This window comes from Dryobates pubescens, chromosome 3, assembly GCF_014839835.1.
Source record: "Dryobates pubescens isolate bDryPub1 chromosome 3, bDryPub1.pri, whole genome shotgun sequence".
Lineage (NCBI taxonomy): Eukaryota > Metazoa > Chordata > Aves > Piciformes > Picidae > Dryobates > Dryobates pubescens.
The window spans coordinates 7,612,488-7,631,283 of record NC_071614.1 but is presented as its reverse complement, the minus strand read 5'-3'; the positions used below and the strand labels follow the sequence as shown (position 1 = coordinate 7,631,283).

General features: G+C 42.4%; 1 protein-coding gene across 1 annotated transcript in view; it reads right to left on the bottom strand.

The window, feature by feature from the left end:
- NOL4 (nucleolar protein 4) overlaps window positions 1–18,796 on the bottom strand; it is a 174,918-nt gene that overhangs the window by 111,521 nt on the left and 44,601 nt on the right. The window contains exons 3-5 of the mRNA XM_054179636.1: window positions 16,822–16,933; window positions 16,211–16,323; window positions 11,604–11,736 (exon numbers count right to left, since the gene is read on the bottom strand). Of these exons, the coding sequence (XP_054035611.1) occupies window positions 11,604–11,736; window positions 16,211–16,323; window positions 16,822–16,933 (358 nt within the window). The remainder of the gene's footprint in view (window positions 1–11,603; window positions 11,737–16,210; window positions 16,324–16,821; window positions 16,934–18,796) is intronic.

Sequence of the window (18,796 nt, the reverse complement as noted above, 5' to 3'; positions counted from 1 at the left end):
GCAGTCCATGTCCAATAGCTGTCTATTCAGCTAAGATGATGGCTGTTCATTATCAAATCACCACGTTGCCTATGGGTGCTGCCAAACTTAGCATCAAGTCCGTCTGAGCAGCCTGGAAGATACTGGAGGCAAGATTACCCTACAGAATCTTTCTGCTGTGTGCCAGCAGAGATAACCTGCCACTGCATGGCTGGCTGAGCTCTAGGTGTTTGGGTTAATTTATGAGGAGTCCTCGTGCTACAAATTGGAAACTGAAAAATATCTTGGTTCCCAGTATTAACGTTTCTCAGGATCTGAGCATACCATGGAAGCACACTGTTTATTATTCTTTAACCTCTATTAAAACAGTATTTTCCTTTCTCCTCCAAACCCTGGAGCTATACTGTGCAGAAATGAGATGAGCTTACAGCTCAGAAGATTCTTGACACATCCTGCCAACCCAAACGTTCATCCAAACAGCTAAAATTCCTGTCCTGCTCCTCCAAAGCTTTCTGCAAGCCAGATGCTGGGGAGAGCCAGCCCTTCTGGGCAACCTTCATCTCTTCCAGTCCATTCCTGGTTACAGTCTCTCTGGAAACACAGCAGTGGGAAGCAGCACAGAGGGGAACCGCTTCATTTAACTGAGTTCCTCATTGCAGCTAAGCACATAAGTGCCTCTACCTTAGCACAAAGCAGCAAACAGTGAAAATGGAGTAGGTTTGATCCCACCTCCATATGTGTTAGAATTTGTTCTGAAATGGAACAAGAAGGGTAAGAGTGCCAGCCACTACCATTTGAGAGCTAATAATGAAAAGCTCTGTGTTCGAGGCATCCTCTGGGCTCAGCTGATGCTGAGGGCACTCCAGCTCAAGGCACACCCTGCAGCAGGCTGAAGACCTGGAATCAGAGTAACTCATGAAGCTGTCCACTATTGATTCTCCTGCCAATATCCCCCATGTGTTGCAGGGTTCATTGGTCCTTTTCAACCATATAAAACATGTTTGGGCTAAAGATGCACATGTGCAGTACCTGAGACTCCAACACCAGCTTGAACCTGGAAACTGGGTTCAAACTTAAACATCACAGACATTCATTTTTTTAAACAAGGACTTTAAAGGGTTCACTGATGCTCAAAGCAATAAAAGGAACTCACTGGTGTTTAGTGGTTTTACCAAAGCTTGCCTGCACAGGATCTATACAGAGAAGGAGAACCAAGTCACGATCCCAAATCCTAAAGCAAGGTCTCGGCCCTACTTTGAAAATACTAGCATCTCATAGCTTCCCTATGGCTTCTTAGGTAATTACAGGCAGCAGAGTGCTTACCAGAGAGAAAGCTTCTGGGCTGTCCTCACAGCTATCCTCTCTTTTCCTGCACCAACGTGTCACTAAGTGCACCCATCACATTTCAGGACAAGCTGAGCTGCAGAAAAGGCTCCTACTTCAAACACCTTTGGCCAATCCATATGTTCTACTCATTCTCATAATCTGGTATGTTTAGGGAATCTAATTGAAAGTAGTAGAGACTATCTCACAAGATGTAGGTGGACCTTAAAATACCCTCCAGATTTCTGGCTTAGTGTAAAAGCTGCTCCTCTTCAAAAGCAAAGGAGTGGATTTGTTGAAAGAATGAAAAAAAACAACCAGCTTCTATATATAGTCAGTGCTGAATCAGTATGAACATCCAGCAAAACAACAAATACGAATCATTTTCAGTGCTCAGGGCCAAGCCCCATCCTTCCATGCCAAAAGCTGGTCACATTTTATTAAAGAATAGTGCAGATTTGACTTAAGGTGGATTTTTCCCCACTAACTCCACAGCTCCTTCCCATTAGAGCTTGCAGTTGCCAAAAAAACCTCTGTCACTTCTGCTCACTCTCCTGGGAGGAATGTGGAAGTAATGTCCTCCTCCTTCTTTACCCAGTCACCAGAGTTACTGGACACATTACTTACAGCCATCAATAAATTCCAGCATCCCTAAATTGGTAACTCAATTTATGAAACCACATCTTCTGGACTATTTTGTTTTCTTTATTTCACATCCTGCAAGTTATACTCTGGCCTTCAGTCATAGTGCTGCCAATTTCTGATACCTCCGGCCTCTAAATAATATATATTGCAGTGACTCAAGGCAACAGACATTCTTCTTCTGTCAAAGACCCACCCTTGCTTGATTTCCCCAGCTACACTGGCCTTCTGATTTAGCTAGGAAGATGGGAGAGGAACCTTTCTGAGCTTTGCTATTCCTGCTAATAGCTCTAAACATTCTGGATTAATGATGCTGCGAGGCACTGGAAAAGGCTGGCACTTGTTCAGCAAAGATGGTTATATTCCCCCCCAGTGCTCCCAACTGAAAATGCTCCCTTTAGTGTTACTCCTTAGAACAATAAAGCTACTGAATCAGTCCTTCAACTTAATGCACAGGCAAACACCCTCAGACTGCTTTGAAAAAGCTACTCCACATGCAGAGGGTGGGTGGGAGAGGTGACAGCATCTCTTCTGGAACGCAGACAACATAATATGGCATGTCACTTATGCCACCTTTCTGACTCACTGGTGCTCCAAAACAGATTTTGTAGCACTGAAATCAGGCAGGTGTTTACCTGAGGAAGAGAACGTGTAGTGGGGGGGACATCAGCAGGTGTTCTTCATTACCACTGCCTAATAAAGTTAGGATTATATTCTTCATACTTACAGTGATGAACTGGCAACTATCAACCAGCACAGAAATCAATACTGCAGACAGAAAATAATAGCTCTTTTTAAACAAGGTCAGAACCTCATTTGCTACAAACCAGTGTAGGCTTACCAAGAATATGATGCAAGACATCTAAATTTGCCTGCTCTGACATTTTCCTTTCACACAGTGGCAAGTAACACTCTTTTAAACAGCTTCTTTGTGGAGTAGATGAGAACTTGCAAACCTTCATCAAGAGCAGCACTTTCAAAGGCACAAATAGCTGAAGAGTGCTCTCTCTCTCTCTCCTGTTACCTCTCTGCGGGAGTTAGAGGTCTAACTACAATTTATGCCTCTGCCAAGCCCCTCAATACTGCATCCAGACAACTCTTTAGAACGCTTTTTTTCCTTGCTGCTCAAACTGACTTTCTCTCCTCATACTCAGAATTCAAGCCAGAAATCAGCATGAAGATGGTTTACCTTTTGCTTTGCTCTACTTCAGGTCATTCTCATGGAAGTACATTCCTTCCAGCCACCAGCACCTCTTCCTTTGCTACCATTCTCCTCTGATAAGACACAGCTTCAGCTGGCAAATCATTGAATGTGAAGTTTTGAGGTTTCAGTATTTCAGACCTCCTTAGGCTGAGAACTAAGGATTACTTTGTCAACTGTTTCTCTCTTGCCAAAACACACACACACAAAGTCTCAGTGTTCTTCCCCAATAACTACAGGTACCTGTGGGGAAAAAAAGTTTCTTACCACTGTGACCCCAATGCACAAAGCTGTTCACCCTACAATCCATGTTTTTCTCTAGGCATCTTGATGCTTAGATGACAGCAGGGAGGGTAAAAGCCCTTTAACAATGAAGGTAGATAAAAGAAAGGTGGCAAAAGCTACGCTAGGGAACATGATAGACGAGGAGTTGATTTGAGGCAGTCACCAGGGAAGTCCTGATGACCAATCTGGTAACTTTCTATGACTGTGTGACAACATGAAGGAAAAAGGAAGGAGATGTCATCTATCTGAACTTCTGCAAGGCAGCAGCAGGCCCAGAAGAGGTCCAGGAAAATGATCAGAGTGATGGAACACTTCTCCTCTAGAGAAAGGCTGAGAGAGTTGGCATTGTTCAGGCTGGAAAAGAGAAGGCTCCAGGGAGACCTTATTGTGGCCTCTCAGTATTTAAAGGGGGCTTCTAAGCAAGGTGGGCACATACTTTTCAAACACAGCCTGTAGCTGCAGGACCAAGGGTAAAGGTTTTAAACAGAAAAGAGTTGATTCAGAACAGGTATAAGGGAGACATTTGATTATAGTGAGGGTGGTGAAACTCTGGGACAGTGGCCCAGAGAGGTGGTAGATGTCACATCCCTGGAAACATTCCAGGTCATGTGGATAAGGCTATGAGCAACCTAATTTAGTTGAATACATCCCTGCTCATTGCAGGTGGGTTGGATGAGATGACATTCAGAGGTTCCTTCCAACACAATCCTGCTCTATCTGGATTTAGCCATCAGAAAGAATAGCCTCTTCTAAAAATTCAGGCCCATGGTATTTCTGTACCCTGAGATGATCTCTAATTAGAGCACAAGAAAATATATCATCTGCTTAATAACAGATGCCCATGCCACAAAGCTCTGCCTCTCTTTAGTGATCAGTTTACTTAGATAACTATAGAAGGAGATATATATACATAAGAGAAATGGAGATTTATAAATATGGTTATGAAACATACAAATAGAAAATCTATTCTTAGCAATAGATACTTCTGTGTGCACTTGAATTAGCTTTGTGCTTGCTCCATACTGTGGAATGAACTATACAACCAGGCCAACACACTACTCAGTGCTAACTTTATTTTTAATCAATGCTGCTGGAAAAATAACCTTGTCAAGCTGGCAAGCTCAATTTCTGCTACTCTCTCAGCAGCCTTCCTAACCCTCTACTCTCTGGATTTGTCCTCAGAACTGATGTCTGTTCACATCTGTGTGTACAGCCAGAAACAAATGGCAAGGCATCCACCACTGACTCATGTAGGAAAGCGGAGCAAGTGAAATCTTCTTGTCTTAATGGGTGCTGAAGGGGGGATGAGTTTCACTTCCAGCACAAATAATGGAGGAGTCAGGAGAGTAGTTTTTCTCCTCATTTTTTCATTCAGGTTGAAAGTGTAGCTAATTGCAGTACTCCCAAGAGGTAGTCAGACAGCATGGGGGACTAGATTGCTTCCTGACCCACAGGACAGGAATTTCTTTAAAGAAACACATTATTATTCAGAGAAGTTTACTCTTCAGGGCAGGAACTGTTTGAAAAACAAATAGTCATTTCCTTTCTATCTGTATACAAAGAAAAAACCCAGCTATTGGGACAACTAACACCTGCTCTCTCTACCATACATGTCTCCTTGATGGTTGGCCAGCTCTGGGGTCTTCCTAGCCAGGCTGTTCACACCCAGGTGCTAGCCAGCTTGTGTATCACATAAGATCCTTGTGTAACTTCAGCTAAGCAGCGCTGGGCTTCTGTTATATTACAGTGTGCTGGTTTGGTGTGCCACATGCCTGATTTGGGACATTCCAGTTGTAGTCCTCCATAAAGCCACATCACAGCATCCTCTTCTACTGACAGAGGCTCATACCAAGCATCTGCAAATGCAGCAGATGCCTCCTTAAAAAACCAAAAAGCCATAGATAGACCAGAACTGCCCCACAGACTACCAACTGCTCCTTCACAGCTTTTCTCAGAGTGGGTGTAAGTAGCTACTAAAGTCTGTCTCTCTGGCTTCAGCAGCCAGCACTGGTCAGTAGAGGAACTGCTTGAGCCTCCCACATTTCCCAGCAAGCTGTTAACCAGCCACCAAGTGCTAAATAAACTTGTAAAAGAGCTGGGCTGTATTTTAATGTGTTGATGCTAAATGTGATCATTCTTATATCTGGCTCCAGTCAACCTGCAAACCATCATTTTTATCCTTCTCACAACAATCAGGCTATCAGCATTCATGAATACTTGGAGGACACCACTGGAGCTTAGCCTATCCTTAAACTCTCAGAATTATTCTATCACTTCTTCCACACTGTGCCAGACAGCACACATCAGAAAAAAAGGAAAAAAAAAAAAGAAAGAAAGAAAAAAAAAGGAAAGAAAAAAAAAAGGGAAGGAAAAAAAAAAGGAAAGAAAAAAGAAGGAAAGAAAAAAAGGAAGGAAAAAAGGAAGGGAAAAGGGAAGGAAAAAAGGAAGGAAAAAGGAAAGAAAAAAAATAAAAAAGGAAAGGAGAAAATGAGAGAAAAAAAAAGGAAAGAAAAAAGGGAAAGGAGAAAAGGAAAGAAAAAAAGGAAAGGAAAAAGGAAAGGAGAAAAGGAAAAAAGGAAAGGAAAAAAAGAAAAGGGGGGGGGGGGGGAAGGAAAGAAACAAGGAAAGAGAAAAAGGAAAGGAAAAAAAAAAAAGAAAGAAAAAACTGAACACCAGAACAGACCTCCTTAATTTTGATGTTACAGAGAAATGAGAGAGGAAAGCCTGAGAGATGATGAGAAGGGAAAAGAACAAAGAAAATCAATCAGATCCAAACCAGTGCTTTCATAAATCCCACTAAGCTTCATTACAAGGGTTTGGATACTGAATTAAAAAAGCAAATTGACTCCCTTCAGTCCCTGTGTGAGGAAGGGATAGCTTGGTTGGGCAGTATTACTAGCAAGGTCATGTATCCATTGAGAAAAGACCTGTACAACCCTCACACCTGTTTGGAAGGTGCAATAGGATAGAGGTCTGAGGCCAGCCTTCTGCACAGGGGTAGGCTTCGCTTACCACTAGACTGCTGATGGGAAAAAGAATGGCTGTGAGTAGAGTGAATGGCTGTGAGTAGAGTGAATGGTCTGCAAGCATTTCAGCATTACTTGTGAATAGATAATTCTAATTTCTCAGCTATTATTGGCTGCAAGTATTCCCTGATGTAATTATGGAGTAATAGCTGAGAACTTGATTGCAACCAACAGTTAGTAGTTTGTTGCTAACAAGGCAAACATGACAAACAATTTTGAGGCAATTATTGTCATTACAAGCCACACTCAATTGTTCAAGGCAAGCATAATGGAAAGTGACAGTTGTGCAGCTGGGAGGGTGGTGGGGAGCAGGATTGTTCTCTGGTTGCAACAGACCAGTCAGACTGTAGCAGAGTCTGCTCAATGCATAATTCATGTTTAATAATATTTTAGTCTCTAAAGCAAATTACAGTATAAGATAAAAAAACAAACAAAGACATGTGGAAGAAAAGAACACAAGTTATTAAAATGGGAGAGAAGACACAGAAGCAAAATGGAGCGGGGGGAAGACATTCAGCACAGCCAACTCACAAGATGCTTGCAGCTCTCACATGAAAACACAGTAGCTCCACATATTAAGAGAGTCAGTTACAAAAGTAATCCCTTTGCTACACTTCAGTGAGAGGGGTGCTGGTGTCCAAATCCTGGTTTGAGACCCTTGTCTGATTAGGTGAGTGCACTGAGTTAGTGAAGCTCTGTTAGCTCCTTCCATTAATCAGGAGGGAGGAAAGAGTGCTCTCCAAGGACAGACACTGATGCTTCAATCTTGCCAAATTTAAGTTGGACAGAGAGTCAAAGGAAGGTTTTCAACCCACAATAGAAGTGCCTCATGTATTAGCTCAGAATTCATGACAATCCCATACTAGCTGCCTTGTCAGCAATCCAGTACATTAAAATACCTGATTTGCTGAAAATTCAACCCAGCTTCCCTTAATGATGTCAAGGATTGAAAGTTTCTAATGCAGCTGCACAAATACTGCAAGCTTTTGGCCAGGCCCACTTACAGTGCATTATCACTGACATCATAACACTGCTCAAGTGTCATTACACTGCCACTCATACTGCCTTTTGCACTAATAGGGGATCATCTCTGAAGTCATTAAAATGCCACTGAAATTAGATTTCCACAAGTCTCTGGCCTTCTGCTCTTCTTTTCACCATTTTCTTCCTCTTTCTTAAACATCTTGGTGTATTACACCAAAGCAAATGTGGTGGGCCAAATCCCCCCAGGTGTAGCTTCACTCAAGCAAAATAATGCTAGTTACTATATGCCAGGCTCTCAGGTCTTCTTTAGCTCTGCGTAGGTGAGGATGACATGAATTTTCTCTGATAGAGCATTATAACTAACTCCCTATCTGAAGAAACCTCTGTGCTTTTGACATGCAAGTTAACACCAGCACAGCCCATAGACTTACTGAGAAAAATGCATATGCAGTCTGCTGTCTTTTGCTTTATCCAGTAATGAAGTTGGTGCTTGCTAAAGGTGGCAGATGGACAGCTGCAGACACAGAGGACCTTTGCTTACTCTGAGAGCAGATTGCTGAGCAGCCAGAATAGAAACCTTCCTCATTGTCTCTTGCTAGTATGTCTCAGTCCTCATCATCAGGACATGGTGGTTGTCTTCATTCAGTCTCTGCTGTACCTCCCAGAATAGGGCAAAGGTAAAACCTGTACACAGAGGTGAGCTTTCCCCTTCAGGGAAATTACAGCAAAGGACAATGCACAAAGTACTGTGCTGCTAGCATTGCCTGGATGTTACTGTGCTCCTCTTTTCCACTGCCAAGAGACAGGCAGGTGTTTGAGAGCTCAATCAGAAGACTAGCATTTATTGTTTCATCCTTAGTCATAAGAAATGAGATTGTTGCCCAAAATGTTGCAAGTTTCACTGGCTTAAGGATGACTGTATTCCACAAAATTCAGTCAGCTTTCCTGGCCCCAGTTCAAATGTAAGTTTAAATGGTCTGCAAACCTTGCCTGCTGTGGTCTGAAACAAGGGCGAAAGGGTTTGATCCAGCAGTAGCAGAGTCCCTAAAGCATTATGAGGAGGAAAGAGAATTATAGACAGCAGCTCTCAAGTGGGAGCTTTGCCTGCAGATGAGTGGTACACAGGGCTGGCTCCAAAGAACCAGCTCAGGGCAAGGGAGCTGCAGCATGTATAGGGAAGCAAGAAGACAGGTCAAGCAAGGGGACCTGGTGCAAAAGAGAAAGGAACACACCACCAATTTGCAGCCCTATTATCCAGCTGGCTGCTAGGGAGAGCAGCTCTGAGACACTGGGAACCAGATAGCCCTACTCCACTCCCAGCTGGGGAATGAACCAATTGCAAATTAGAGCTGCTTTCCTTTTCTGGCTCTGCAGGGAAGAGCAGCAGCTCTTTCCCAACTCCTCCCCCATAGTTGCAACAGCCCTGCAGGTGCTCAGGATGCTATTTTCAGCCATTCAGCAGGTGGGACTCAAGGTCCCCTTATTTAAAATGGTACAAAGGATAATTTAAACTGGGAACTGTCCTTCCTGGTACTGTGGCAACTACAGTGCTATGGATACAATTCACCAACTTCTCCCAGTTTTCATTTCTTCCTCAAGTCCTTGTTGCCTTTCAGCTTACTATGCTTTACAGAAGGAATCTCACGAAGATTCAGGACTTTGCTTGCAGTAAATGGGTGCTGGTACTACACAAAAGACATACCTTTTATACCTTCCATACCTTCTAGGTCCCCTACTTCTCAGCACTTTTCCTACCTACCAGGACATTTCTGGGTGGAGAAATCTATTGCTTTTAGATAATGCTCTCTCAGATTTGCCTTTATTCTATTCAAACAACCTAACCATAAGAAGCAGAACACAGAGTACTGGATTGGAAAACACTGGGAAAGTTCAGATCAATTTTTCTGGTATGAACTCTGCAATGGAGTCCCAAATCCAAGTATTCATCTAAATACAACACAGATAAAGCCTCAGGGGAAGAGAGTATGAAAGTATCTTGTTCATTTTATGTAGAGAGTGTCAGCATTTTACTGTGAAGAACGGAAGAGAAGCCTCTATCTGTACCTGAGTGGTATGGCTCAACTCACTATTGCATTCCTCTAGGGCACATGGACTCTGCTGAGTCCAAATCAGTTGAAATCCATAGCAAAAAAATTCACTAGATGTCCCAAAATATTCTCATGCCACCTCATGTGGAAAGCCAGGTAAGGCAAGTGACAGAAGACATCACCTTTAGCTACACTGGAGCTGGCACTAATCCACCCCAGGCAGCACTTTTCCTAATGACTGCTATTACCAAATCACTCTCCCAGTGAGGGCATGCTTGGGGCAGCAGAAGACCTGTGTTGTTCTCTTCCACCACTGACACCATTCCCAACCATGGTAACCTCACACAGCAGCAAGCCTTCACCTGCCAGAGCGCAGCAAAGAGACATTTCAGATAAGCCAAATATCTCCATCTTTACACTCGTTGTGGTGGCTGACATAAACTCTCATGGACATACAGAAATGTTTGAGGGTAGGGTGCAGGAATCACATTAGACACACAAATTTGTGCTTTGGTGATGATTTGGGGGGGGGGGGGGGGGCTACTATAATTAACTATTAAGTTTGTAACATGCTGCAGTGAAGCATGTGATGGCAAAACAGATTGCACTGTTAAGTTCATTTAAGTTCCTCTTTGTCTTTCCTCCTTCCTGTTCCCACTTCCATCCCTCTATCCCTGTGTTCATTATTTCCTTCCAATCTTTTTCCTGCCCTCTTCTATCATTTTTCTACCTCCCCCCTCCCTCCCCTCCTCTTTCCCATTTCTAATGTCTTACAGTTCATCCTTCAGCCTCGTCTCCCATATCTGAAAAAGCAGTGTTGCTATAACTAGCCACACAGTTTGCTACCTGACAACAGCTAGCACAGAAAAGCCATGAAGCAGGAAGAGCTGCTATTTCAAATCTCCCTATCAGTAGATGCTTTAGTCAGAAGATGCAGCAAAAAATAGGATTGCCTTAGGAAGGTGAGCAAATACCATCTGGAAAGAAGGGAAGGGAAGATGAGAGATTTAAAGCAGTTCTTTATGATCACTCTACCTGCAGTTCAAAGACCACACTGCATTTATTTCCCATACATTTTAAACAGCAAGTGACAGGTCTGCAGCATTTTATCATTCATACTTATGCTCTAATATGATTAGATGTGGCACATGAATCTGGTTGAGGCAGGGATTAAGACATGTATGACAGGCATTTGTTCATGGGTAACTGTACTGAGCTGTAATTTTTATTTCAGACATACACATTCACAAAATTACTGTTAAGAAACACTCTCTATATGAGGGACAAATTGAGTATATAGGTAAGCAAAACCCTCTCCCTAGAGCATGGGGTTTGCACTGAAAGCCAGATACCTAAAAATGACACCTTCCAAAGTATGCCTGAAAACTGTATTAGCCCTGAAAAGTCAGCCTTCAACAGGATAGTGAGCTGGCTTTCCTTACATCTTGTGCATCAGAACTGCTCCTTTAGTGACCATACACAGACAGAAATTAAACCAACAGCTGCACAAGTTTTGTGATAGTTTCAGCAACTGCCACAGTCTGTAGTGGGAGTAAGTTCATTTCAAATCAGGTTCATCTAACTTCTGTAACAAGGTCTTTCACCAACAAATTGGCTTTGTGTTGTAACTTAGAAGTAATTAACACTAAAATTTACAATGCCACTCATTCTATTTGCTCTTCTTTTCCTCTATTTCCATATAATCCATAATGTCTTTCTCATCCTTCTTTTGAGCATAACATCCCAATTCCTAGCTTTCCATGCATCTGTCACAGTCCTCTCCCTCATTTCAACTAGATAAACAACTTTCTCAGCCTTCCAGGCTGATTTAGAAAGGGTTGAGTTTCATTTCCTTTTATGCCTATGTATGGTCATACTATCATACATAAAACCAGTACAATAATATAGTGGTCTAAGCACTCACCTGTTGCCTAAGCAACAAATAAATTAACCTGCAACTTCATCCTCTTCATGCTGAGACATAGGGAACATACATTTCAAATTACCTAATGAAACACACTAAGAAGAAAGGGACACAGCAGGTACTAAATGAAGGCACAGAATATGAAAGAGACAAGGCAGTACCACACTGTCTGTATGAAACGAGAGCCTTACCATCCTGCTGGCCCTGGAGGTTCTGAGGACTTTGCATTCTCTCCTCCAGATTGGAGCTGAGGTCAGAGTTTACAGCTGACATCCTAGTGGAGTCACTCATATCAAACTCATCACTTTCTATAGAGCTTTCATCCTGCAAATGGAAAATTTCAGGGATGTGTCAGGAAACATTGCACACTGTTCACATTATATGTGCAGTTCACTCATTCCTCGTTGTTTCATTCACACCTGGTGTGGGGTGCAATCATGCTAAATCTTTGCTAAGCAAACAAGCAAAGCACATAAAGAAGAGCAAGGGAAACAGTGTTTATGTGCTATGACAATCTGACAGATGCAATTTGTTCAACTGAGGATACTCCATTACTGCACTCTCCTGTTTCCATAGTACCTGGCTAAAGAGGGCTAGTAACCAGAGACCCCATAACAAGTCCTTGCTATTCAAATTGAGTGGAGGAGAGCTCTCCACCTTCCCTGCCTGCATTCTCTACCTTTGCCAAAAAAGGTCAGTAACTCTGTGAGGACCACTCACAGTAAGATATTTCTGAATAGGAACTTGACCTAATATGAGTCCACAACCAAATTCCCTTGGCATGATGTCACCCTTCTACTGCCACTGTGTTTAAAGAAGCATCAATGAAAATTATGAAGCTTGTGAAAGCTCTAAACATGTTCAAATTACAGTCAATGGCAAACCAAAGAAATATAATTACATCAGAATCACTTCACATTTATTCTACCTTCTACGTCTTTAATGCGATTTATCCATCAAGTCTAATTACAGAGCATCTACTAGGGATGAGAGCAGAGGGCAAAAGGTGAATGGAATGGAATGGAATGGAATGGAATGGAATGGAATGGAATGGAATGGAATGGAATGGAATAGAATAGAATAGAATAGAATAGAATAGAATAGAATAGAATAGAATAGAATATAGAATGGAATAGAATAGAATAGAATAGAATAGAATAGAATAGAATAGAATAGAATAGAACAGAACAGAATATAGAATGGAATGGAATGGAATGGAATGGAATGGAATGGAATGGAATAGAATAGAATAGAATAGAATAGAATAGAATAGAATAGAATAGAATAGAATAGAATAGAATAGAAAATGGAATGGAATGGAATGGAATGGAATGGAGAAGAGAAGAGAAGAGAAGAGAAGAGAAGAGAAGAGAAGAGAAGAGAAGAGAAGAGAAGAGAAGAGAAGAGAAGAGAAGAGAAGAGAAGAGAAGAGAAGAGAAGAGAAGAGAAGAGAAGAGAAGAGAAGAGAAGAGAAGAGAAGAGAAGAGACGAGACGAGACGAGACGAGACGAGACCAGGTTGGAAGAGACCTTCAAGATGTCCCACTCAAACATTTTGTCTCCATTTAGAAAAGCAAAGCACCTTTGGACCTAGTCCAGCAAATGTTCCAATATATGTTTACTCCACTCGCTTCAGTCCCACTGAAGTTCTTGTGTCCACTCAGAAGTTAACAACTAAGCAGCCACAAGTCTTGCTCTGTGCGCTGCTGAGGCAACAAACCAACCTAAGGTGATATATTCTCAGTAACAACTTTCCTGAGATAATGACTCCTGTTATGAAGAAAAGCATTTCAAAGCAAACAGGGGAAAAGAGGGCAAACAATTTTGTACCACCTAAAGATCAGTTTAAATTAACTTTTCAAATTAATATAATATTATCAAACCCAGAACTGACTGGATTCTGACTTGGGTTTGGGTTGCTCACCAGAACTGACCTAGAGAAACAGCAAGCTTTACCATATGATTTGCTATGTACTTGTGAACTGGTTTCTGCAGATACTAACACAGCTACTTTTATTCTGAGTGCTTGGCCCTCAAATCATTTCCTCTTACTTTGGTCTCAGTGATGTTTCCAGCTTGTGTTGGAGTGCTTCTCCTTTTTCACCAGACCAGTTCCCTGCAGTCACAACTCTTGTTCAACTGGGCTGAAGTACTGCTAGATGTCATGCAGAAGTGAGAGTGGGCCAAAACACAGGACAATTCTGTTCTGCACTGTTACACCAGCACCATGACAAATAATGGAATAAACACACCCTGTTCTCAGAGCTTTGTAAAAAAACTAAGTGGAAGAGTGAGGGCTTCTCAGCAGGCACCTGCCTGACCTGCCCAGATAAGGTGGAAGCATCCCAGCTACAGCAGCAGCAAATACCCGGACTGCCCACACACCAGAACAGTGGTCCCCTTCTAGCCTTCTGCCCCAGACAGACAGGGCTGGGGCACATGCCAAGCTGGTTCTGACATATAGGGAAAAGGCACACTGCTTGTTCAAAGATCATAACACAAACTCCTCAGACATTCTGGAAAGCTGTGCCTCTGTTAAGACACAGTGATACTCCTCATTGAATCCTGTGGGAACCAGCAAGGAGCAGCTTACATTTATCAGTTCTGAGGTCTGGGCTACCAGAAAGGGATCTCTGGCTATCCAACACTTGCATAGGTATAAAACAACACACATGGGCAGCCTCTGTTTCCCTATAGCACTCTGGGGGATAATTTCACTTCACCTCCCCAAACTGTAACTATCTATCTGAATCTTTGCTCACACAGGCATGGGGAGAGGAGCTGGGAGCCACTGGCATCTCAGTACCAGTTGCAGCACAGCTGTAAATGCCCACAATGATGAGTTCTCCTTTAGGATGAAGCCTGTTTTCCCTTCATCAATGGCCTCAGCATAAAAAGAATGAATGAAGGATGAGAGAATTAGGAGGCTTTCAGTCACTGTGCTAGCTAGTTGTGGGATCCAAGTTTACTCCTGTCTCAATCCACCCCCTCCACAAGAACATAGATATGATTGATGAAACCTTGGAAACAGCCTTCCTACAAACCCAAGCAGGTTTTTTTCAGTGCATGAAACAGTTTGAATTTATGCACCAGAAAGCTTGCTGCTTTGTACTACAACATTTTCACTGTCATTTAGTTCTCAGTGCAGCAAATGTACAGCCTGGAGTGAAAAAAAGAGAAATTCTTAGCAAAATCCTGCTTTGAGAAAAGACAGGAAGGTTATCTTGAGGACCTTCCTTGTGCCCAGTCTGCCCTGGCAAAGAAATTATTACTAAAACATATAAAAAATTACTTTTCATAAGGCCAGTGATGCAAACATTTCATACACAGTAGTAACACCAGAGCTGCAAAACCCAGGTGGGCAGGGAGACAGCAAGCAGTGGTGCTTCCTGCTACCACTGTGCCATTGGCACTGGCTCATCTAGGTTCACTGGTTCACCATATACTGGTTCAACAAAAAAATTCAGTCATCAGACCAGCAAGACTACATCAAAACACTTAGGCTATAGAAGCACTCTGGCAAGTGCCCCCAGTCCAGTGAGTATGCTTGGCTCTGTTGTGGAAGGAGTAATTCTCATAAGGAAGAAGTGGAAAAACCAAGAAGTTCTTTAACTCCTAAGGCTGCTGCAAGGATAAAGCCTCTTCCCTCCTGGTGCTTGAAGCCCTGCTTGCCAGATGCCTGAAAAGGGGCAGCATGTAAAAGGGAGACTAAATAGGAGGGAAAGATGATCAGACTGTATTTGTGCATGAAGAACTCTGAATCAGGAATCTCTCCACATACCCTCCACAATAAAAGGCAAAGCAGAAGCAGAATCATGGTATTTCTAGAAGATTCTGTTGGGAGTTGAATAATTCATAGACCTCCACCAATAGCCCCTACCTACTCATTATGAAACCAAATCTTGCTGACCCTACAGAAGTCAGGAGCCACTCAGGATCTTTGACCTAATCCAGCTGCTAAGGTTGCTCCTGATGGTTTTCTTTATTAAAAAAACCCCTTGTATTCAGGCAGAAGGACACAGCATGCAAGGCTGCCTTTTGGCTGGCACATAGCTGGGCTTCTAAGCATTTGGCAGCTCAAATGGTAAATGAACACATTTCTAGCAAAATGAACTTATTACAAGTAGTTTGGTAGGTACCATCCAATTGATGAAGCACTTTGTGAGATCTGGAAAAAAATCTGAATAAATCACAGAAGGAAAATAATTTTCAAGAAGAAATAAATATAACTCAGCTCCAGTTCTCTCTGAAGAAGTTTGCTTCTCAGCCTACTTCTCTTCTCACCCCCCCCCCCCCCCTTTCTATTCAAAGTTTCAAAAGCAATCCCTACTCCTATTTACCAAGCTTTACACCTTCAATATTTCCGCTGATGTTCCCACAGCTTCCACCTATCTCACTATAATGTGTTTCATCCTGGCTGCTAACCTTGAGGACACCATGGCATTCATTTCAGCTGTTGATGGTATTGCTTTCTAGAAGTAGACAATGAAAGTCACTACTGAGCACAGTACCACCTTGAGTGAAGTCTCTGCCCTCATTACCCTTTGGGCTGGTCCAGATGGTAAAAGGGCACTGTCAGGTCATTTGAAGCAGTACAACGCATCACCCCAGCCACAGAAGGGTGGTAGGTCATGACATGTTACCTCAACTTGATTACTTGCAAACAGCCTTGGTTTGGTTTCAGACACATGTAAAGATGAGATCAACATTCTCCAGTTCAGTTTCCTGGCTACCACAAAGGCAAGTACCAAAGGACACAGGAGAACAGAAAAGCAAACTTGAAAGATTTCAGGGTTTACCTCGTCTTGCTGTGAATTTAGCAGCTGCAGCTTCATGTGTTTCATGTAAGCCATTGTAATTGGCATGTTGTAATCGATCATGCTGGTCACTAAAGTTGGAGGTTTTCCATTATCTGCAATAAAAAAAATTTATTATACATGTTATGTAAATTGTGGAGGCTACTTTAGACTGCTCTGCAGTCAGGCAGCCATGTCATTGGTTCTAACTTTGGCCTTTTGAATCACCTGTAGGCTGTACAGATTAAGTCTACCACAGAAAAAGGAAACTCGAGTTCAAACCCTGAGAAATGATGAGTTCATCCACCTTAAATGACTACAGCACATGCACCCTATCTATTCCTTATGCTCCCAGACAAACAGTGCTATAGCAAAATAAATCATTTCCTCCAGATAAAATCATCTTTCTCTTGAGGGTGCATAAGGTATTACACTCCATCCTCAAGTGAAAGCAGAAGATTCACTACCTTCCAGCTTAAGTACACGAGATGATCTGACTTACTGAACCGTTCCAGCCTACCAAATTTTTATGGACCCTCACTTAAGCCAGGAAAATACAAATGGGCATTAGGAACAAAATGACTTTACATCCCACTATTTGACACTAAAACTACCTTTATGATCCGCTCCATCTGGGTTCAAATGCATTCTTTTCTGGCACTCTGAGCAGCTCATTAGAAACCGTGTCACCGCTTCTCTCGGTAGGAAGGCATAGGTCTCCGAAATCTGGAATGAAGAGCAAAATAGAGGTGTTGTTATGTAAGCTGATCAAACATGATTTAACAAAGCTGATCACTCTATTGCAAAATAAGGCATATTATCTTATAATGCCAGGAAGGACAATGAAAGCATGTTCTGCATACGATGCAACAGGATTGCAAGAAACATCTGTCCAAGCTGCCTGGCTAATAACAGTTGACCCTGGAGAAAATTTCACCTCTGTCAAAAGGAGTTTTGCTTTCTGTTTACACTTGTTCCCCAAAAAGATTCATCCATAAAAGGCATCCTGCTGAGGGATGACTGAAAGGGGGGAAAAAAAACCCCAAACCTGAAAAGTGACTTTTTTCTTATAACCAATCCCTTTGTGTGGTCTAATTATTTTATTGAAAGGATAGGTAGACAAACACAGGACTCAGTGGTGTAGTAGCAGCAGTGAGAGTCTCCCTAATATTTTAACTGTGCATTTGAATATTCTTGTGATTTAACACTAGGGCTTGAGCATGTTGTTTTCACCAATATTTAGAGAATTTGTGAATCTCTTGGTTTTGAAGACCCTGCTGTACCTGGAGATAACCTCAAACAACAGCTTTGGGTTGTTTCCTCACTTCAACATGAACATTCTTTCCCACCACAAACTCACAAGCAGGCATTAGAGGGACTTTTTTTCCTTTCTTGAAAGGGGAGGGGAGGATGCAGTTATTGCTCTTTTCAAAGACTGTTTTCCCCCCACTCAAGGACACATTTATCTTCACAGACATTTTGCCTTGCTGAAAAGGACCTGAAGGTTGATGCCAAGCTGAAAATGAGCCAACAGCATACTCTGATCACAGGTAAAGCACATTTCATACTGGGTACATTCAGACAGCAGATTAAGAAAAGTTATCATCCTCCTCTACTCAGCACAGGTAAAACAGCAGATGGAACAATGTGCCTGGGTTGCCCCACACCAGATGAAGAAGCTGTGGAGAAGCAGGTGAGGGCTCTGCAGCAGGCCACCATAGCAGCTGGAATCTACAGGAAAATTTGAATGAGGCAGAGATCTAGTTGCAGCCCATCACTGCCTGAAGTTAAAATACAGTGGAGAGAGAAACTCTCCAGAGACTATAACCAGAGAAAAGAGTCAGCAGCTGTGGCTTGGGATGTTCAAACTGGACATCAGCAGAAACTTCTTCAGCAAGAGCCAGCACACTGGAGCAGCTCTACTAGATGGGTGTATGGTGGATGTTTTCAAGACCCTACGAGGCAAAGCCATGGCTTTTCTGTGATTCATTATGTATGTTGATGTATATACACTGAACAGTGCAAATGGTGCAAGAAACCTCTACCCTTTTGTTTTTCTGAAGCCAAGTCTTGCAATAGAGATAGCCCTTAAAGAAGGGCAAAGTCCCAGCAAGTGAGATTCAAAGAGTCAACTGACACCTGACTGTAAAACTAGAGCAGGATTTGATTTCCTGTCGAGCACTACATTGATGGAAGTGCAGAAGGATGGAGGTGGGGTATATGGGAGTGTGGATACAGAAAGGACAAGATAACTTTCTTTACCTGGATGCAAATGGGATTACATACTGTGCAACCACTCAAGCTCTTCACAAGGGTGCTACAAGGAGGAGGAATGGCCAGTTTTAACTCTTACACTCTTCTTCTTGGCTTGTCACCTACTTAATCTGTGTTGAAACATTATTCCTAAAGCTCCATGGACCAAATCTATCAGTGACAATATTCTGGAAAACAGGTGCAGTTTAAACTAAGGTTTGTTGATGAGACATAAGTCATGAAAATGATGCATTGTGAAATAAGAATGCAAATGAGACCATCCTGTTTATGGTATTGATTTTTAGGCTGTTCATTGGTGTGGTTTTCTTAGAATAG